This window comes from Argentina anserina, chromosome 6 (assembly GCF_933775445.1).
Source record: "Argentina anserina chromosome 6, drPotAnse1.1, whole genome shotgun sequence".
NCBI classification, from domain to species: Eukaryota; Viridiplantae; Streptophyta; class Magnoliopsida; order Rosales; family Rosaceae; genus Argentina; species Argentina anserina.
Genome location: NC_065877.1, coordinates 28521008 through 28544547, shown reverse-complemented (window position 1 = coordinate 28544547; position 23540 = coordinate 28521008). Strand labels below are relative to the sequence as shown.

The following is a 23540-nucleotide window of genomic DNA, read 5'->3' as shown; positions in this document are numbered from 1 at the left end:
GGCAGCCATCAAGTTCAAGAAAGACTTTGCTAAGATGTTAGAAGATGAGGATCAGCTTTATGTGAATTATTTCAAGGAACCAGAAGAGGAGATTGATGAGGATGGCTTTGTCATTGTTCCAGAAGGTTCACTTAGTCGAAAAGATAGAGTTGGAAACTATGTTGGTTTTGTTGTAGAAACTATCTATGTTGACCTTTAGGGAATTGGGGGTGTGTTGAGAATTTGAGATTATACAACCAAAGTAGTGACTTTTCAAATAAAAAAATCATACAAAAGGACAATCATCTACCAAAAATATGTTTTCTTACATGTGGAGAGATAAATAATATGAACTAGAAACGAAAGCCAAAGAGCAAATTCATATATAACTAAAACATGGAAAAAAACAAATTATGCACGAGCATGCACTTTTGCGCTTACAAACAGGCGTGCAAGAAGACTAGTTGTAAATTGAATAAATTGTAAATTAGAACAACTCAAGTATAATGTAACACCTTGTATCACAATTAATGGATCGAGACATTAGCAAGAAGTTTTCACTCCGGTTGCAATATAATGCAGACGAAGTCTTGTAGATGCTTATCAAACCATGAAACATGCTCTTCACCATCCATTTATCCACCAATTTTCAAGGGTTCCTCAACGATTGAGGACTCAGGTGCATGGATTGTGGTAGTCTAGGAAGTGGTGTTGGCCACCATGGGATAACAAGTGGGAACTTGATTTCCAAACACCTATTTCGATCTGCTATTTTTTCACCGGTCATTTGGCTGTACTACTCAATGTTTTCAAATGCAAAAGCGAAGGCGGAGACGAAGACGACATGGTCAAACCTCGCAAGGCGAGAGCATCGGCGTGCTAAGGCGACCGCTTTTCTAACAATAAATATTTTAATTAAATACATATAATATATGCTAAATAAAACTTGATATATATAAAAAAGATGGATTTCCACAAATTTGATGGTAAAAACCAGACTCAATAGAAGCCCAACAATTAAACCAGCATATTTAAGCCCAAATGTCCATATTCAACTATTAAAGGTGGTTTCACGCAAGGAATAAAATTTCGGCGAGAACGGAAATATTAAGAACTGAAAATTTTGATGGAAATTTCGGAGAAATTTCGATTTTAAAAAATAATTAAATAAATTGATAGAAATTTATATAAAAATATGGAAATTATATTTGATCAATTATCTACTATATGTCATAAGAAATTTTTATATAACTATTAGTTTATAGTGAGTTATAGTAATTTGAGGTGAAATAATCGATGAGCATTATTAAAAACTTACTCAATATATATATATATATATATATATATATATATATATCCAAAGGGAGACTAGCTCGTCAGACTTTATTTACATATAATACATTAAATATGAAATTACATGAGTGATTTAAAACCACATAAAAGATCTATGAGGTACAAAATTTTCATTATCTTCATCATGTCTTTGAGTAAAATCTTGAGTATATTGTAAAGAATAGTCATTAAATGATACCTCCATTTTCTAATTTTGCATATATTGACTTATATGCTAACCATATGGGTCGTGGGTGATTAATTGTGGGTTGTAGTACCGGTAGTTCCTTTGGATTAAGCATTTCTTGACTTTGACCATAACCATAGCTTTGTGAAGATTGTGCATTAGATTGTGTTCATATGTTTTCACTTGATTGCATCTCATTAGAGAATAAATGTGGTGGATAAGGCATGTTGACTTTCCCCCATAATGGTAATATCCATCATTGCTTCCTCTTATAACAAAGGGGTTCGATTTCGCTCAACAAGTAGTTCGGTTTTATTTCAATTTTAGATGAATGTTGAGACATGGAATGCAATATATAATAAAAGGAGTCATATATAACAATAAGTTGGTGTAATATAGTTGATTATAACTTTGTGCTTGCAAAAAGATGGATCAGAGGTTTGATTCTCCTAACCAGTGAGTTTTTATTTTTTTTGAAGTTGACCTGCTACGTGACAATATTATGAAAATATCGAGAAATTTCGAAAGTTCCGGATATATCGCTAAATATCGGGAAATTTAAAAAATTTCCATCGAAAAATGCTTGGTATGTAACAAATATATTCATATGTCGAAAAATGGAAATTTTCGCGAAAATATCGAGGAAATTGTGTATATTTATTCTTTAGTTTCACGTGTGTATGACATAACAAACGACAGCCGTTTTTCGATAATAAAAGGAATATTCCTTCGTCTTCAACCTTCGCTCTTCGCCTTGATCTTTGCCTTATGAAAAAAAACGCCGCCACAATGCCTGGGCAGTCACCTTTCCGTCATCTCACCTAAGTTTGAACATGCGGGGATTTTCATGGTCCGCTGCACCGGCGACGCTTGAAAACACTAGTACTACTAACCTTGCACCTGAAAATGTCTCGAGTCGGATATCCTTGGACATACAAGATATCTTCATTATTCGTGTCAATACCTAGCGGGGCAGGTGGTAAATCATCTTCCTTCTTTGCATCGATTTTGTAGTAATATTGCCTAAAAGTTTGGCGTTCTAATTTCACACTTCCACGGTTCCACCATGCAATTCTTCTTTAGTCAAATCCAGAAGAAGGATTAAAACCAGTTCCACATCTATTGAGGAAGTACTTGCGTAAACAACCTCTATACTCACCTAGGCACCTCCAGTTATTCTGTTTGAGTTCTATAAAACGGCATTTGTAGTGATTAAGAACTGTATCATCTGCATTAGTAATTTAGTACTAATAGTGCTATTGATCATGAAAGGATCCATTCCAATAAGAAAACGGCCCCCAAATTGCCCAATAATACTCCAACATAGGATTCCTTTGTACGCAACTGGTCTTACATGATGATCAACATAGCAGCGGCCGCCTCAAGGCACCATTTTCTTGCCCTTTTATATACACATATATCGATAAAATTCTTCATTACTTTCTAAATGATTTAGTTTTTCTGGGCAAAACTTTCTCTTACATGGCTAACTCCATTAGAATTCTATATCTCCATATCTCAGTCGTTCATAATTTCAAGAATATGGATACATATAAATAAGGACAAACGTATGTTTAGTCCTTGTATTTTTGGTCGGTTATTCATTTAGTCAGTGAAGTTTTAATAACATCTATATAGTGATCGAATTTGTAACTTTAAATTTAGATAATCCACTCCGTCAATTCATCTGTTAAAATGATGAGGTGACCGTTAAATATCCTCATAAAAATATGTATTTACCAAAATGTCCTTATATCAATGTTTTCTTTTTATTTTCTTTAGTATTTCTTTTTTTATTGTTTTCAATATATTTTTAAAAGATATGAATGTTTTTACTTGACAAAATCATTTCCATTGTTTCTTTGTGTCTTTATATAAATTTAACTTAAGGTGAAAATCATAAATTTATTAGATAATTGAAGAAAATATTAGAAAAAATACTCATAGGGCAAACGTTTTCTAATATTTTCTTCAATTATAAAATAAATTCATGATTTTCACCTTAAGTTAAATTTATATGAAGACACAAATAAACATAAGGTGAAAATTATAAATTTATTAGACATGTGTGTTCGAATTTGGTAACTTGCAGTAGATGTTTTATTATACAAACTTCGGAATTAATTTGTCTACAAACTTAGCCGTAAAAGTAGACTTTTTTTTACTAGTATTGCACTCATTAACTATTTGTGCGTGGAAACTAATAGTACACATAAGAATATAATTTCATATGAACATGTAATATCAATGCTGCCAGGTACTTATAGATAGGCAATTCTGATGAAACTCAAGAGAAAGGGTATGGAACTTTTTTTTTTTTTGGTTAATGAAAAGGGTATGAAACTTCTCAAGAGACTTCAGTCCAATTTCTAGAAACTCTCCATAAATTTTGGGGGGACACATTGACCACACATATTCAAGTACATCCAAACACACCCTTAAAGAGTTAAGACCAAAGAACCAGACCAATGTCAACAATTGCTAGGAAGCCACGTGTTTGAGACCTTTCTTTGGGCAAACCTTGAAAGAGCAGCTGTCCCCACTAATAGACAATACTACCCCTCCACATACGCACCAATATGCAAAATTCCGTCAATGGTGATGTTATTATGTCATTTTACACATGTAACAAGAATAAAAACTCTTTATAACATATGATTTGTTAAAGAACAAAACTTTATAATATATAAAGCTCCAAACCCTGGTCACTGAGACTGTTTTGCAAGCAACATTCTTGTACTTTTCATGGAAAGAATCTCTGTTTCTCCTCCCAAGTCTCAAGCACTTCTTTGCAAGACTTCGTTTTGTCTTCGTAAACCCCTCTACTTGCTACTTCATAGCTCTTCCTGACCTTCCAAAAGACTTGGGCCTTGTGTTCTGTTCTTTCCAAGTTCCAGCCTTTCAAGGATTGCTGTCATTTCCTGGTGAGCCATTTCAATTCTTGTTGCTTCATTCTTAGTCTCAGCTGCAGTAGTGTATATAGCCTTGTTTTTTCTTGATCGTGTGCAAGTTTATATCTACTTGTGGATTAGCTTATGCGCATTTTGTTACTTTTTGTGTTGTTTTGTATTGGGATTGTTGTGTTTGTAAATTTGTGATTATTGTTCGAATTTTATGTATAGAGGGAATCTATGATCATAGGGATAATGGGTTATGGTCTTTTTTCTTTTTTGAAATTCAGTTTGAGGTGAATCGATGACCATTTATAGGTTTTGTTTCAAGTGATTGTGAATGTAAGGGTTACTTTTAAGGAAAGTGATTTGATTTTGGTATATGGGATGGGATATAATTATGTATGTAGAAAGAAATGCGTAACAGAGTGCGTACTTTGTTAGCGTTTAAATCAGATTCATGGGAAAACAGGGGATGCTGGATGAGCAGCTAGTATTGTCATATATGATCAAATGCGATCGGGTATATACTATGGTTGATATAGGCAGTTGAAGCTATTTTAAACAGAATTTGTGATTTATAGGTAGTAGTGTAGTACAATGGATACAACTTTTAAGTCGGAGCGAGTACACCATATTTGAATCTGAAGTGTAAGCAGTGGTTTTCGCTGTAAATTTTCGTCTTTCTAACAGAAGGAATGTTTAACAGACAATTTCCTTCTTTTACGAAACTTCTAACTGTATATGTTTGATCGGCTTCCTCTAGTCGTTACTTACCGCCTTACACCTTGATGTTTTTCAAAATTAGTACTAGATGTAGAATGAAGCCTAATATGTATGTAATTACCATCTATTAGCTAGTAGTTTTATTCCTGTGGTGAAGGAAATCTTGGAACTTCTGGTTTTGTGTGTTTTACACTTCTTGGATTAAACTGTGGCTGAGAGTTGTGGATTTTCGAATGGAGCATAGGATTAACATGGCTTAGATGTACTGGCTAAAAGCCTAAAAGTTTGTGAAGGCAACATTTGATAATTTAGTATCTTTTAGGGAGAATGGCAACAGAGGGCCTCGTGAGAATGGTGGAAAACTGTAACAGTGAAAATTGGCATAGATCAAGGGAGACTGCAACATTTAGATCTCCTTTGAAAAGTAGGGCAGCAGAGGAAATGGGCTTCCTCTCGAACAGCCACATAAATCAGAGAGATATAGCTGAAGCCGTACCTAATCGAAGTGGTAGTACTCCCCCGAGTATGGAGGGTTCCTTTTATGCTATCGATGACCTTTTAAGTCAACAAAACTCCAGTATGCAGACAAACTCGACTAATTTAAGGTAAAGAGTTCAGTCTCAGGAAATATATTATGACCAGCTTATTTGTACTGATTTGCTAATACGAACTTGAATGTAAGGCCTCCTCCACGCAATGTTGTTAGTTCCAGCACCAATTGGAGATTGACTTCTTCCGACGACAGTGGCAACGGATCCTTCCATGTCTCTCAAGGTTCTCTTTCCACCCACAAGGAGGAGCTCGATGAGACTAGTTCGTCCAGGCAAGCTTCAGATAATTTGGCAGTACATAGTACAGAAATGGAGGTGAAGAGCACTCTATCTTTGGCAAGCCATAATAAGAGTTTACTGGATCGCATACAGGTATAATATATATTTTTCATATGCAAATCATTTGTATGCCCACAATTGTTCAAGACTTTGTTAATTTGAGTATTTTGTTTGTGGACTCAGCTGAAACCATACCATTAGAATTTCTAGAAATGTAACTTGTGTTCTACTAAGGAGTGATAAGAAGCCTGTCCACTCCTGCAGTCCTGCTGTTTGTTAAGTATAAGTTCTGCACTAAATTTGTTATCAGTTTGTAGGGTGTGGATTAAAATTATGATTGATATGCAGTGCTAAATTCAGAGTTCATTGATCGTTATTGTGTTACATGTTATTGCCCATTTAATGACAAATTGGCCAGTAAGTGGTTTATGAGGTTTATTATTATGCCACCATAATTTCATGTTTTTCTCTTTGTTGGTATTTAGGAAGACTTCCCCCGAACTTCATCTCCTGTGTATAATCAATCTGTCTCATCAAGTATTGCAACAGATGATCAGGTTGATGGTGATGTAAATTCATTTTCACCAAATGCTTCTTCTCCTAATATGCCACAATTGCGAGAGTCGAATTCGGGCTCTACCGGCATATATCCAGAGAAAAGTTCCTTGAATGCCACTTCTCCTCGGGCAGTACATCCCAATGAGATAGGGAACATACATGATGATGAATCAAGTATTAAGCAGGTTACCAGGGTGGGGGGTAGTGGATCTATTGGTGGAGCCCATGATATTTCCCTCACCAGGTCTGGAATGAGAGCATCTGCTACTGATATAAACATTAACAATCAACATGAGAAACATTATTATGGGTCAGGGGTGCTACAACAGCAGTTGTCTACACAACAAGGCATGCCATATCAACTTCAGGCTGCTCAGAACCAAGTAGTTTCACAAGGTATGAATCATTGGCAAAGTAAAATGGATCACCATGGCTATCCAAAGTTCTCTTCCATTGAGGTACAGCCATCACTGCAATCACATGGGTTCACACCTCCCTTATATGCTACAACATCAGGGTATATGACTTCAGGAAATGCTTTCTATCACAATTTTCAGCCGTCCTTTATATATTCCGCACAATATGGTGTCAGTGGATATGCTTTGGGTTCTACATTTATCCCCCCATATATGGCTGCGTACGATTCTCATGGTTCCTTTCCTCCTTTTGATGCTACTTTGGGTCAAAGCTTAGATGGTCGAGCTGCAGGTGTTTCAGCAGGAGAGAGAGTTCCCCATGAAGGTGATTTGCATCACCTAAGCAAGTTATATGGGCAGCATGGGCCAATGCTCCAGCAACCTTTTCTTGATCCTTTACATATGCAATACTATCCACGTCCCTTGGATGATTCATATGGTGCTTCATTTCAGTATGGTCATTTAAGTCCGAGGGGTATTATTGGAGGCCAATCAAATGTGACTGCATATGCCGGTGACCAGAAATTTCAATCTCCAACTAATGGGTCAGTAGGCATTCCAAGTTTAAGAAAAATGGGATCCAATGGCAGTGGTTATTATGGTAGTCCTTCTAACATGGGTGGCATGAGAATTCCAGCCTCACCTCTTGGCAGTCCTTTACCACCATCATCTCCAGTAGGCAGAACACATCACCATGGTCAGCAAAATGAATTGAGGTATCCTCAAGGATCGATTAGGAATGGTGGACTATATACTGGGTGGCAAGGACATAGAAGCTTTAACAACTTTGAGGACTCCAAAAGGTACTCCTTTCTTGAAGAACTGAAATCCAGTAATGCCCGTAAATTTGAACTCTCTGATATAGCAGGGCGCATTGCTGAATTCAGGTATTGATCTATACTGAGTTTGTTTTTTCTTGCATGTATACAATGTAAGTGAGGTAACACCATATGAAGAATATATCTTAATTCCAATCTCAGTATGGATCAACATGGGAGTCGATTCATTCAGCAGAAGCTCGAAAACTGCAGTGGCGACGACAAGGCATCTGTTTTCAGAGAGGTTCTTCCACATGCTTCACGATTAATGACTGATGTATTTGGGAATTATGTTATTCAAAAGGTATGTAACTTTTAGTATCTAGTTTAATTATTGCTAGTTTGTTTCACCTGCGGCTTGCCCTTTATGTCATATTCCCGGACTTGTGTGCTCAGTTAATGGTGCATAAATGGCATAAAATATTCTTCTTGTTTCTGTGTTACAGTTTTTTGAGTATGGGACTCCTGATCAGAAAAAGGAGCTTGCAGGTCAACTCAGTGGACAGATGTTGCCTTTAAGTTTGCAGATGTATGGTTGTCGTGTGATCCAGAAGGTATGTTAGATCCTGCTGTTGTTCATAGTAAATTTTTACTTTGAAGTTCAGTAAAACATACTACTTTTGGGTGATGAATATTTAAATCTTGATTCCACACTGAATGTTTATAGGCTCTTGAAGTGATTGAGGTTGATCAGAAAACAGAGCTTGTGCATGAGCTTGATGGACATATTATAAAATGTGTACGTGATCAGAATGGAAACCATGTGATACAGAAGTGTATAGAATGCATACCTGCAGAAAAAATTGAATTCGTCATATCTTCTTTCCAAGGCCAAGTTGCCACACTTTCTACTCATCCATATGGTTGCCGTGTCATACAGGTAAGACCTCACCATTCTTGTTCTAAAGCCTCAAGTTAGATATGTCGCTTATCAGTCAATTTTTCTTTTTGTGCCAGAGAGTTTTGGAGCATTGTTCAGATAAGCTTCAAGGTCAATGTGTTATAGATGAGATCTTGGAATCTGCATTTGTTCTTGCTCAAAACCAGTATGGCAATTATGTCACCCAGGTTGGATTTCTTACTTTCTGCTCTTTGTTGCTTCCCTGATCTACGCAACATTACTATAGTAGTTTGTGTTTCTTCCTGTTTAAAATATTGTATCTTGATGTTTGGTTCTTGGTAAATGATGTATACATAATATAAATCCTATATAATGGACTCATGGAGTAGGATTTCTGGTTGGACATGCATTTGTGCTTGAACTAACATATAGCTGTTACATGTATTATTCCTAGACTTGAACTTTGCTATTTCTATAGATAAAGAGACCCTATTTATTTCAGTAGTTATACTTACAGTGGAATCAGATCTGCATCAAATAAAGTTTAGTACATGTGTTTTGTATCTCCAGTGCATATGTAGTGTAGACTGATGGTGCTGTGGTCTTAAGCATTCTTTTGGCAAAGAATTTAGGAAACGTTTGTTGTTGCAAGGAATTACCCTTTCATCCAAAAGTACTCGTTGTCCTTACTCTTTGGGTTAGTCCTTACTGGGTCGTTTCACTGCTTATATATGCAGCATGTTCTGGAAAGGGGAAAACCCCATGAAATAAGCCATATTATCAGCAAGTTGGTCGGGAAAATTGTGCAGTTGAGTCAGCATAAATATGCATCAAATGTTATTGAAAAGTGTTTAGAGCATGGTGATGTTGCTGAGCAGGAGCTTATGATTGACGAAATTATTGGACAACTGGAGGAAAATGATAATCTATTGGTAAGAGCTCAAATGTTTTAAGTCAGGTTTAAATCAGTTTAGATAAATCAAGCAAACCAAATATGGACTGCTTTCATTTTTTTATTTTCGCAAGTACTTTTAAATACGGTCAGGCATTCATAGCATATGTATTAGCTTTTCAATAGCTGCATGTTTCACTCCTGACATCATGATATGCTGATTGATGAAACATTCATGCATGCACTCACGGAGGGTGTTAACATCTTGCTTTTACATACTTTTGCGAGCGAATATGCTTCAGGTTTTGATCTTTTAATGATGGTATTTTCAATTTCTGATATTTGATGCACATTTGAATGAACGTTATGCGGCTATATATAGTCAATATATCAATCTGAACAGAAATGGCCTTGCATGTCAATCTATGAAGATGGCCAATTTAGTTCTCAATTGAATCTGAAATGCAAGCTAGGAACATATCAAATGAACTATTGCAAAAAAAATATCTTGGAAGCCGTCTGTATTAAAATTGCCAAACAACCCAAGCTAGGCCATTACCAATTAGTTAAAACTGAAGAGAAATCCTCTCAAAGTTGGACAAACAACCTTATTTCCTTGATAAGATGAACTTTTAACTCATCTGTAGAGATACCCTCCTATCTCAATAGCAACAGTATTAAAGATTTGAAATACCATACTTTGCAACGTTCTGATTCAATGTGCATATCTAATGCTGCATGATACTAGTTAATTATTAATTGTTATCTGCTAACCAAGTCCTGTTGTTTTATTTTCTAGCCAATGATGAAGGATCAATTTGCAAATTATGTGATCCAGAAGGTTCTTGAAACAAGCAACGATAAGCAGCGGACGATACTTCTGAGTCTGATTAAAGTTCATCTTGACGCCCTTAAAAAATATACCTATGGAAAGCACATAGTTGTTCGATTTGAACAACTATCTGGTGAAGGTGCAGTGTTTTATTATTTTCAATTTATGAACTTTTTAAATGCACTAGTCATATGTTTCTTCATTCGATCTATTGAAACAAAGCATCTGCCCGTGACAACTTTATGGCCACAACAAAATACACATTGCTTGATAGTGATACCTGGATAGTGGATGCTAATGGTTTATTTACCTTCTGACATGCAGATAGCCAGAACACGATAGCTGATGCCTGATGAAGCATAGAATGGACAGGCAAGACTATTATTTAGCTTCAAGGGTTACTTGGGGATTACTATGTTAGCAGAAGTCCAGCATCAACTAGCTTTCCGCAAGCAAGAAAACTTGAGATGCTTACATGGCCTGTATTGGGATGCTGGTAGATGAATACTTCTTACTTATATATATAGTGGTTTGATATCTTGAAATTGTATAGTATATGTATTGGCTCGTGTAAATATTAGGTTGAGCATCTTTTGTTGTATGTGTGCTTTTCGAAAGAGAAAAAAAACTACATTGGTATGTAATATGATGTAAAGAGTTATATATGGTTGTGCATTATGTAGTTTCTTGAAATTGCGATATGATTCTGTCTATATCAATCTTCAGAAATTCTTTGCAGATAACAAGGAGAACAATTTATTAACATAATGGTCCTGATGATGGTATCCATGAGTAGAGGTTTTGATTCTCGATTGTGTTGGTTGAATGAGGGAGAGAGAATTTAGGTAGTGGGCTTGCATACAAGGTTGCTTTTCTGTAAACTGGATCATTCACAAGTGTCTATAGCTTAGGGGGATTGAGATATACACCCCCAAATTTAGACTAATATTATATTAGACCCACCTCTAAAATTACACCTAACCTATTTATTAGCTTGATTTTTTTCTTTTAAAAAAAGATTTTGGACTTGAATAACTTAACTTTATTTTTATGGTATTTACTAGATGTGCCACTCACCAAGCACAAATCATAAAACCCAAAAACGATATGTTTTGCATGATTGAAACATCTGCCATTTTTTACAAACCTAATTATGAATGAGTAAACTAAATTCAATTTCTAGTCCTTGATTGTAGCATTTGATATTGATTTCATGCTTATATATGAATAATATGATTAGAGCAATAAAAATCAATATAGAGAGATCTTGAGGTTATGTAATCTCCTCATATGAACCTAATTAAGTAGGGGGACTTCTCCACCTTTATTCATGATATCAGTGATATAAAAATGGATCACTCAATTGGTTAGTGACGTTGTTTTGTCGACAACTTTTGCATCTGTTTATTCTGGTTTGTTTTTTTTATCTGCTTAGTAGGTATTAATTTTCCAATTGTATGAGTTGTCCATGTTTGTGGTGTTTGTTGTTATGAGGTTCCTGTGCTATATGGTATGACTCAAATTTGAGTTCTGTTAAATAGGTATATGTGATTTGTTGTTGAGTTGAATCTACTGGTTATGTGTATTTTACCTAGGAAATTAGTTGTTGTACTTGTGTGTTAGGCAACAATGTGTGAGGATTGAACATGGTTCTGTTTTGTTTTTGTTTTCTCCTATGGAATAGGTACGTAACTATTATTCAGTAGGTTAATTGTAAGAACTATAATTATGGAGATATTTTCCATGAAGGGAAAAAAAGTGAACTTGATTAAATAATTTAATTACATTAATTATAAAAAATAACATATAATGAATGTTGATATATGTTTTGGGTGTGGGTTTATCTGGAAAATGGACTTGAAGAATGAGTTTATCACTAATTTTCTCTATAGCTCATGTTGGGGGAAGAATTGTATAGATGGTGTCTCACCTTTTCAATTATATGTATTTTGGTCTCAAGTTCCACAAATATCAAAATGGTATCTCAAGTTTGGACTTTAATATAACTTTAGTGTATGAAAAAGTTAACACTGTTAAATAATTATTTTACATGATGGAGCGTAGTGGGCCCATATTTGAGTTTGTTTATTTTGACATTATGCAGCTAAAATCTAACCTCTATACTCGAAGGTAAATAATTATTTTTTATCTGAAATTATTAGTGCAGTTTATACCAGATTAGACTATACTGTAGAGTGGAAATTAGTATATAAAGAGTTACAAAAAGAAAAAGAGAAATTAAGAAAACTAAAAAACTTTAGATTGGAGCTTGGTAAAAATATTTCAGAATACTGGGATATTATTTTCCAGATCCAAATAGATATCTACTCTGTCAAAAAAGAAATAAGAATTCTATTAGAGACTCTGCAAGAGGACAAAAAACTTCTTGATTTTCTGAGCATCAGTTAGATCCGCCCTAGCTGGTATCAGAGCTTGTTTTGCACAAAAACATATGAATAATGGTAGGACGCGCGAGCGTCACACAATTAACCTTGTAAAATGTCATCGTTAGTATAGAATAAGCAGTGATCGTTCAACCGGGAGAATTAAAATGAACTCTAAACTTTTAGTGTTAACAAATAATTGGGGGTTTGAGATTGATTATTAACTACTAAAATAAAACCTAAATTACTATTTACATGATCGACTTCCCTTTATCAAACTAAACCAAATTCATCGATGCACCACATAATTACAAATTTAGTTCTATCATGCATTTTAATTAATCTGATTACATACTTCTAGACACAAATACAATTAGAGTCTTAGGGGAACATCTAATCATGCAAGATTTCTATTGACATTTAGGTTGACTTAGGTCTCACCTAAATTGCATGCAATCAAGTTTAACAACACTTAGGTTAGAAATCAAACAAGATTATATTTAAGCACTAAATCTTTTTAGAGACATGCTTCACGGTGGCGTCATTCACCATGGGGTACATGTAACTTTCCAGAAGTTCTCACTTTAATTAACACAAACCGAACCTACTTAGGGCATGATTCGATTTATGTCAATATAGATGATGAAAATAGCACTTAGATAATCTTATGGACTGCATTCAAGCACTAAATTCGTATGCACATATCTGAAAATTATCTAAGAGCAAGTAAAAAAAGAGTAGAACGCAATAATAGAAATACAAACTTTAATAATTATAAGAACATAGATTCGACATAGTCTCAAAAACATATCAAATACAATCTGAAAATTCTAAAACAAATACAAAACCAATACTTCCACATAAACAACAACTTACAATCTTCATAGACAAATAATTATAGATTAACAAAAATAAAAGAAACCATGGAGATGAGTTGCGAGAATCACACGTTGTATGAACCTTAGAGGTACGGCTGCAATAGGTGAAACTCGGTGGAGATGATGATAGTTTTAGGGTGGACGGCTTGGCTGATTTGTGAGGAAAGTTGATGGTGGTGTTTTGGTAGAGTTTTGGCTCTTGAATGCTAAGGAGAAGTGATGATTTTTCTTTCTGAATGATGTACTATTTATAGAAGAGTTTTGGCTCCTTGAATATTATAGTTTGGACTTTTTCTCCTCAATTTTTTTCACTTATTTTTTCATTGGTGGGTGCAATCTCCTTTGATAAATTCATTTTTTTTTCTCCTTTTTAAGTGTCTCTTTCTTTCTCTGTTGCATTATCTCTTTTTATTTTCTTTATTTTTCTTTCTCCTCAATTTCTTTCACTTATTTTTGTCATTGATGGGTGCAATCTTCTTTGATAAATTCATTTTTTTTCTCCTTTTAGGTGTCTCATTCTTTCTCTCTTGCATTATCTCTTTTTATTCTCTTCCTTTTTCTCTCTCTTTTTCTTTCACTTATTTTTGTCATTGGTTGGTGCAATCTCCTTTGATAAATTTTTTCTTTTTCTCCTTTTTAGGTGTCTCATTCTTTCTTTATTTTCCTCTTTTGCTTCTTTTCCTCTATTTTTTCTTCATTCTAGCTACACAATTTCATCTTTAAAATATGAAAATAATAAAACACAAGAATAAAGAAAAGTAAGTTACGGAGTATGAAAGTACGATTAGGAAAGTTACAGAATAAAAGTTTCAGTTCAAGTAGGATTTTCCCAAATTGTACGTTTCCTAGTCTAAAAAGGATTCCTAATGCAAGTAGAATTCTCAATATATCACAATTTTTATAGAAATACCGATGAATGAAGACTCATAATTTAACTAGGTTTCCTAATTACACAAGGAATCATACTATAAAGAGGACTCTCGACAATCTCTGTGTTTTTCAACATGTTTTAGCACTAAAATGCAACCAACGTCAGCATAGACTCCTAACTTGACTAAATGACTCAAACTACAACAATAAGAGCTAAGCAAAGTACAAATGGAGGTAAAAACATGTTAAGAACGTCGCACAAAGTGCTCCTATCAAATAACAGGCTTATGCCACAAAGTTGGCTCTTTTCAGCCAATAAGAAAGAATCAAAACCCAAAAAGTATCAATCTTTTTGCACTGAAAAAGGAAGCGATAAGTGGCAAATTTGCTTTCATTCAAGGCATATTCATGAAAGACAATAATCCATTGAATATGTCTGCATGGTATTAAATACTCTATACAACGAACATATTCATCTCCAACGAGAGATTGGAGAAGCAGTGTTTGATCCATAAAGACCAAGCCTGATTGAAATCATAGATCACTTATCTAGACAAAAAAGCATAGACACCAAAATTTCAAATCAACTCGAGAGGTTTAGTCTTCCAATAAATCAACTCGAGGCGATTAATTCTCGAATAGTAAGCTTGCAGTCAAGCTAGATTACCTCAAAGAGAAGCAATATCTCAGATATTAAAAAGAAATTAGCTAGAACTGAGAATCTCGCTAATTATATTCATCAACAAACATCTGATTTAAGAGATACACAGGATAGATTGAAGAAGCTTTTAGAAACTCTTGTTACCCGAATAAGATGAATCAAAGAGTATATCTAAAAGTAAGAAAAGAATATATCAAAGCTTTAAGCTTTCACCTTCCTACAGAAAAACTCAGCAAAAACGTTGAAGCCATAATTCACCAACAAAATTATAGTATAACCTACCTCCAATAGATAAGAATTAACCTCGAGGAACAATTTCAAGAGTTAAGTATCAGAATCTCAAACATATAAAAATCTGTAGAAAAAATAAAAGAAAGAACAAATGAAAAAATTGATGAAGAGGCGCTAGCACAAATCATTGCTAGTAAGATCAAGATACCCTCACCAAAAGGAGAAAATGAGCTTAAGTTTAGTGAACCTAGACTACTTGAGTGGAAAAAATCTAAGTTCACAAGAGACATGAAGATGTTGAATAGAATCCTTAGTAATAAGAAAAGTATTGTGCCAATACAGCTCATTAATGCTCAAGGATTTGAGTATAATGAGATTGAATCAAGTGTCAGAGAAGCATTTGCTCCTAGATTCAGATTAAATTAGATATACAAGAGAAGATCTTTTATCTTAGACTTTCATAGATTCAAGATTCTTGAACTAACAGTTCTAGCTAGTGGAGAAGAAAGAGACATTAGACTGATCACTCCTAAAGAAGTGAGTGAAGCTATGCAGAGAAGATACTCTTATATGCACATTGGTGTTGTCCAAGTAGGCATCAAAACTCTTAGCAAGAAATTAAGTAGACTGTTCTGTCTTGTGTATTTTACAGGAGGACAGAATAACAGATTTCAAGAAAAGTCTATTAGGAAATGTAGAAGTTTCATTATGCAACCAGGTTTCATATTTTAATGACTTTCCAAATTTTACCACACATATGAGAGATGCAGCTCATTGTTTGAGACTGAGAATAAAAGACAGTTAGAATCTCAATGAAGAATTGAATGATGAAACTTGCTATAGATTACCAAATCTATTACAAGTTAATGAGTTCAAATGCAGCACCTAATACCAGGTTCCTAAATAGCCCTGGTGTTACTACATCTATACTCACCAATCCTAAAAATAATTATCAGCATAAACATGTCACAAAATGGCACCTAATACCAGGTTCCTAAATAGCCTTGGTGTTACTACATATATACTCACCAATCCTAAAAATAATTATCAGCAGAAGCATGTCACAAAATGACATGAAGTAACATTTCCAAGAGAATAAAATCTTTCACCTCCAGAAAGACAGATTCAAAGTTCAAACGCTTCGGTTTATGAAGATATGAGAGGAAAAATTAGCCTTCAATTCCATCATAGGCATTCTTTTACTAGATATGATGAGGCTGGTACCTCTGAATCAAGAGCTACAACTTTTCACGAAGAAACTTTTGTGGAATAAGATTCTAAAAGACCTCTAAAAATGCTTAAAATAGAGGGATTAAAAGGGCTTTATGCACAAGAAGAAACTTATGAATCCATAGAATGATTGGAAGAGATTATGGGGAGAATCTCCCAAATCCAAAACGGAAAGAAAAAGGAGAGGAATATTTTTCCTTATCAAGGGGAACAAAAAATTGAGCCTGATGGAGAATCATCCATGAATCAGAGCAAGGAGACACCAGACCAGCACCAGTAGTCCAAAATATTACGAATTACCTAACAAAGATTATTCGAGAGAATAAGGTTAAACTTCCAAAAGGGCAAGCCCCTCCATAAAGGATTTGGGAACGAAGTTCGCATAAGTTTATTCCTATAGAGCCAAAATGGAGACAATTTGTCTCTAAAAGAGGTGTGTGCTTAGATCTTGACAAAGTGGGAGATAAAAGAAAAGCTATAGATAATTGGGTCGCTAAATTTAAACTGACTCAAACTCTCGTATTATCCAAATATTCATATGAGGATGATCATACATACTATGAGTCAACCTTGACAAGAATTGTTCAGAAATTGTATAATTCCTATAAGGAAAGCTCAATGTGGCCAAACTGGGCAACCAAACTTACTCAAACCAATAGTCCTTTAGACTTTGCAATATCAATTTATGTTCAATTTTATGGAGACATAACAGGGCATAGTGAGCAAGCCAAGGAAAGAACTAGAGCAAATATTCAGAAACTGAGTATTTATAATATGAGATATTTCAAAGAATACACGAATGAATTTTGAAATTACTATTGCACAATTGGAGACATAGAGAATGATGAACTCATCAAAACATATTACAGAAAACTTCCAGAACCATGAAACAATGCGGTAACTCAATCTATTGAGGAAAATCCTCTTCCTTAGTTCATAGTTGGTGAAATAGCACAAAGAGGCAAAGATCTCCTGAGAAAACAATGTATAGATAACCTAAAGTCAAGAACTACTAAGAAACAACTTAGAGGAGTTTCGAATATGTGTGCTAAAATCATGGATATTCCAACCCAGTGGGGTTGCCATATCTCTAAGGATAGAAAGCATAAAAACAAGTTTTCAAGCAATTTCTCGAACAAAGGAAGTGGACGAAAGTTCACTTCTAAGAAATATAGATTCAGGATGAAATCTTCCAAATCAAAATCTTCTAAAGAGAAGAAAGAAAAATCATCTCCTAAAAAGAGATTTTTCAAGAAGAAAAAAAACAAGACAAGATAATTCTTCCATAGATGCTAAGAAGACATGCAAGTGTTGGCTCTGCAAAGTTGAATGTCATTATGCCAACGAATGTCCTAAGAAAGATAAGAGGACTTCTAAGACATTAATAGTTGAATATGATGAAGCTATTGTATATGCAAACCTAAAAGGGTTTGAAGTTGCCTATTCTAATGAAGAGAATGACTCCATATATTCTCTTGAGTACTCATCAGATGACGAGACAAAAAGTACTTCAAAAGATTCTTCTGAAGAAGATGAAGATATAGGATACCGACCAAATTTTTTGTTACAAGTCCAAAATTGAAAACAAGAGCAAACTGATATTATCAATATTTTCCGCCCCAATGACATGAGTATTTACATGTGACTATTGTAAATGTAAGGATGACAACACAATACCTATGAATTGAGAGAGAACATGAGAAACATATCATAAGGAATGCTCCATTACAGAGCAAAGAAGAACGACAATGGAAAATGATGCTCATATCTTTGTTAATCAAGAGTATGAAATGTTCTATGAGCAAGAAAAAGAACAAATCCTCAAGCAGAGTCTTGGGAATGATATTGAAAAAATGAAGTTAATAACTTCATTAAGTAATTCAATAGCAACAAAAGTTGAAGAGTATTCCACAAAGATGGATGATGAGAGGATAATTAATCATTTTATAGAGATTACTAGTGATTAAGCAAAACCATTAAAACAAGTCCAGGCGAGTGGATACAACAACTACATAACTGTAGGACTGAACTTTTCTAACTACAAGAAAGATCATCTACATGCATTTGTAGATATTGGATCAAGATACAACTTTGCAAGAAAATATGCTATTCCTGGATAATATTGGGAATGTGCTGAGAAACCAGTTACGGGAGTTGGAATGAGAAACAACGAGATACTAATGAATATCTACGCTAAAAATCTTAAACTTTCCTTGGGAGGAGGAACTTTTATTGTTAAGCGATTTTGACAGTGTGAAGCGCAAGAAGCTGATTTGTTGATAGGGAACGATTTTCTCCTTCAACAAGTAGTAACTCAAACTCCAGACATACTCAGGTTTGAGAAATATAACAAGTTTTATTGGTAATCTAGACTTACACATGCGGTAAAAAACAGGAAAGTGATTCACATAATAATATCAAAGATCGCAAGCGAATAGTAGTGATCACAAGCCAGGTTATGAATTAGAAATGCAGCCGGTTCTGCTGCTAAAAGATCAGCTAAGGGAGCATCAAGAGATAATGACAATTGAAATTCAGAAGACTCAAAAGACTCATAATCAAAGGTAGATCCTCAAAGTTCTAATAATGAAAGTTCAACCTCCGATGGAGAAGAAGATTTCATCATGGAACATAACCTCAAGGTATATGCCAATAAGGTTGAACAAAAGAAGGTTCCTACCCTTATAGAGATTGAGAATTTACTGAAACCTATAATCAATGAAGATCATCAACTGTACTGGGAAAGAGATCCAGTATATTATGAACTGAAAATGCATGATGCAAGTGATATTTGTCATGTGAAGGTAATTCCTCATTATAGAGTGCAAGATAGAAAAGAAAATGGAGAGCCAGATTCAAGAACTTCTTGAAAAGAAGTTAATTATGCCATCTAATAGTCCTCATCATGCCCTCAGCTCTCCTTGTAAGAAATCATGCAAAACAAGTAAGAGGAAAAACTAGAATGGTGATAGATTATAGAGATGTGAACTAAGAAGATCATCAAAGATGATTATCAAATAGCTCAGGTGAGAGTTCTCATCAATAGAATTAAAGGAGAAGAAGATTTCATCATGGAACACAAGCCAATAAGGTTGGAAAAAAAAGGTCCATACCCTTGTGGAGATTGAGAATTTACTGAAACCTATAATCAGTGAAGATCATCAACTGTACTGGGAAAGAGATCCAGTATATTGTGAGCTAAAAATGCATGATGCAAGTGATATTTGTCATGTGAAGGAAATTCCTCATTATAGAGTGCAAGATAGAAAAGAAAATGGAGAGCTAAATTCAGGAACTTCTTGAAAAGAAGTTAATTAGGCCATCTAATAGTCCTCATCATGCCCCCAGCTCTCCTTGTAAGAAATCATACAAAACAAGTAAGAGGAAAAGCTAGAATGGTGATAAATTATAGAGATGTGAACAAGAAGACCATCAAAGATGGTTATCAAATAGCTCAGGTGAGAGTTCCCATCAATAGACTTAAGGGAGCAAGAATATTCTCCAAATTTGATGTAGAGTCAGGATTATGGCAAGTCAAAATGCATCTTGATTTCATAGCATTGACTGCTCTTGGATCTCCTCAATATAAATGGCTAGTCATGTCATTTGGATTAAAACAATCTCCTTCCATTTTTCAAAGAAAAATGGATAATATATTCAAGCTTTATACCGATTTCTGCATAGTCTAAATAGATGACATTCTGGTTTTCTCCAAGACTATGAATGAACATCTAAAACACCTTGAGCAGATTTGCAAGCTTATTGTCCAGAAAGGAATCGTCTTTAGATAAAAGAAAATTCATCTTATCAAGGGTGAAATAGATTTCCTAGGTATACCTGTTAAAGATGAAGAGATTCGTCTCCAATATCATATTGTCAAAAAAATTAGCCAATTCTCAGACAACATCTCAGATGATAAAACACCTTGAGCAAATTTGCAAGCTTATTGGCCATAAACGAATCATCATTCGACAAAAGAAAATTCATCTTATCAAGGGTGAAATAGATTTCCTGAGTATACATGTTAAAGATTGAGAGATTCGTCTCCAAGATCATATTTTCAAAAAGATTAGCCAGTATCCAGACAACATCCCAGATGTGAAGTCCTTATAGAGATTCTTAGGAGTTTTTAATTTTGCGAGAGACTTTATTCCTCAAGTTAGTGGTCTCACTTCACTTTTCTGAGTTATCTCTCCCAAAACAAGCTCTATAAAGAAATGATCTTTTACGTCAGATGATAGCAATACTGTCAAAAAAATTAAAGAATGTGATAGGATGTTATGGGATCATTTTGCAAACTGATACAAACGATTACTATTAGGCATGAGTTTTCTTAGTTGTTGCCCTAGATACAAGTCATGAAAAGATTTTTTTAAGTTCATGTCAAGAAAGTTTAATCCAACTAAATTAAACTATTTCACTAGAGATAAGGAAGTCCTTGCTCTAATTAAATCCATTAAGGGTGTCAAGGTATTCTTAGTAAATAAACTTCTGGTCCGAACAAATAATAAAATAGTCAAAAATTTCAAGAATTATAAAGTGACGGATGCAGCTGAAAGAGGGGGAGTCCTTAGATGATAGATGTTTTTATCTCAATATGAATATGATGTTGAAATGGTTGCACGAGACAAGAACTACTTGCCAGACGCCCTTACTAGAGAAATGATGATGTTCAAAGAAGGCAGTAATCCCTGAACCTGTAGAGAAGTCTTTATGGGAAAGGTACAAAAGCAGAGACAAAATAGTTGGACCTCTGCATGATGGTCCTGGTTATCAGTATATTGTTTCCTATGGAACTGTTGAATTTAATATACTAGCTGGAAAACATAAGCCAAGATTAACGAAAAATTGGGATAAACATTCAAATGATAAATCCACAATGAAAGAAGAAGCTCAATCGGTGATTTCTGAAGATAAAAAGAAGGCCTTAAGGGAGTTCTTGCTGCATCCTAGTGGTATACTGTAACTGATCAATCCCAGAGTAAATGATTGACTAGCCCGTCTCAAACGGCAAATGGTAAATTCATATCAAGTCCGTTTATGGCTGATGTCTTGTCAAAAGGCAGAAGAGTCTTTCAAATGAAGATTTAGAGGGATTCCTTGAAATAATTTACAGAGTTGTCAAACACATTAAACCTGACGGATGCATTCTGAGATTAAAATTCGTACCAACACCTCCAGAATGGACAGTGATAAAAGGATAAATAAATTACATTTCTCCATATGATTATGTTAGATTAATTCAGAGTTCAGCAAAGAAGTTTTATGTCACAAAGAACAATGGCAAGCCTAATCAAAGCCTTCCATGGATGAAAGCCATGATTATTGCCAACGTAAGGAAGAAAGTACCGAGAGAAAGAAGTTCATGCCTTCTAGCAAGCGGGGAAAAAATAATGGTTACCTGTTATAACCATCATCAGCCAAAGAATAACGATTTATTTACATCATTAAAGAGAAAATAAGTTAATTGCACTCTAGCCACTGTCACCTGTCTAGAAAAGATAGAAAGAGAAGAAAATAAGCATAACATTCCTATCTATGATTCAGATCCTGCATCCGAGATAGAAGATTACGGATTAGATGCATCCTATGATTTTGATGAAGAAGCACATCAGAGCATTATCAACAGGATGAAATATTGAGTGGTTGCTAACGCAACGAGCCAATGAACTTTTCTTTTCTGATTAAGACATTTTTGGTTATTGATGCTACAAAACAGATAAACTTTGCTTTACCTACAGTAATGTTCGAATTATTCAAGCTAAAGAGAAATTATTTTGTCTACCATTTATTATTGTTTGTCACTATTTTTAAATCAATTTGAATTCTTAATTGGAGTCTGAGACATATATAAAGGGCTCAACCTTCTCAAGGAAGGCACGATAAGAGAAAATCAAAAGAACTAAGCACATAAGTTCTCACTATCTTTCAGAAAGAAGAGAGTCAGTAGTGTTCTAGTATAGTTGAAATGTGTGAACGTATAGAATAGTTTGAGTGTGAGTGTGCCTATTCTGTGTGAAATATCTTCATGTTTTGTAATAATTTGGTGTGGTGTGCTTTCCGTACAAGTAAGTTTGTATTTATTTTAAGTCATGTGTAACTAAACAGCTAAACCAAGTGTTAGGGCTATGGGTTTTAGTTTGTATATATGTTGAAATAAATAAATTTTGTTGTGCGCCCATTATACCGTAAAAAAAGACTAGTAATTTTATTTTTAAGACATGACTAAGGTTTTCTAGGTTGTTTCTACTAGTTTTTAACACTTTCTTAGTTAAGACAACAGTGATACAGCCAATGTTAAGTAACCATAGACAGGAGATCGTTAGGTGAAATTTTTGACATGTTGAAGACTAGTTCTTAATAGGTGGTTGGTTGATAATTGGTAAAGATACCTAGAGATAAAAAAAAAAAGTTTTTAACTGTTGCTAACGGAGCTAAGGGCTCTAGACACCAATATGATATTAAAATAGAAATGTGAGACACTAATCTGAAGTTTTTTAAAAGTCAGACACGCATATTTTCATAAAAGTTGGACATTGTTTCTATGATTTTTCCTATGCTGGGAGTAGAAATTGAATTCATCATTATATTAACTTTTGTTGGGACCCTAGATTATAGTATTGAACTTGTTTAACGCTCCTGAAGTTTGGCATTGTCCTACCATCTACTTCTCCTAGTATATGCTTACCCTGCACTGTTGCCCATATCCATAACCAAGCTTCACCTCCGCTCATTCAGTCGGCCATCCTATCACCCCAGTTGATTGGTTTCAGGATTTTTTATTTTATTTTATAGGAGATTGGTTTCAGGATCAGTGGGAACGTCCCATACCACAATTGGCAAACGTTTGGAGCTTAGACTAGTAGTCTTCCTTCAAATCACTATGAAAACATAACCTTCACATTTCAATGAGACATATAAGCACAATGGTCTAATTAACCCAATTTGATCACATTCTTATGTCATCCCTTGAACTCTCATCAA

The 23540-nt window shown here is 34.5% G+C and overlaps 1 protein-coding gene across 1 annotated transcript; it reads left to right on the top strand.

The window, feature by feature from the left end:
- Positions 1 to 4212: 4212 nt before the first annotated feature.
- LOC126801074 (pumilio homolog 5) lies at positions 4213 to 11108 on the top strand. The gene is made up of 11 exons (XM_050528527.1): positions 4213 to 4422; positions 5438 to 5720; positions 5798 to 6038; positions 6431 to 7806; positions 7900 to 8041; positions 8184 to 8291; positions 8405 to 8617; positions 8695 to 8805; positions 9316 to 9510; positions 10270 to 10441; positions 10627 to 11108. Exons 2-11 carry the CDS (start codon positions 5443 to 5445, stop codon positions 10653 to 10655), a joined length of 2865 nt encoding a protein of 954 aa, XP_050384484.1. The 5' UTR covers positions 4213 to 4422; positions 5438 to 5442; the 3' UTR covers positions 10656 to 11108.
- The last annotated feature ends 12432 nt before the right edge of the window (positions 11109 to 23540 follow it).

What these genes read in the sequence shown, in the direction of transcription:
- LOC126801074 (XM_050528527.1), top strand. Translation starts at nt 5,443, where the DNA reads ATGGCAACAGAGGGCCTCGTGAGAATGGTGGAAAACTGTAACAGTGAA. An exon ending in GTTTACTGGATCGCATACAG is followed by an intron (nt 6,039 to 6,430) that starts GTATAATATATA and finishes GTTGGTATTTAG; the next exon opens with GAAGACTTCCCCCGAACTTC. An exon ending in GGGCGCATTGCTGAATTCAG is followed by an intron (nt 7,807 to 7,899) that starts GTATTGATCTAT and finishes TTCCAATCTCAG; the next exon opens with TATGGATCAACATGGGAGTC.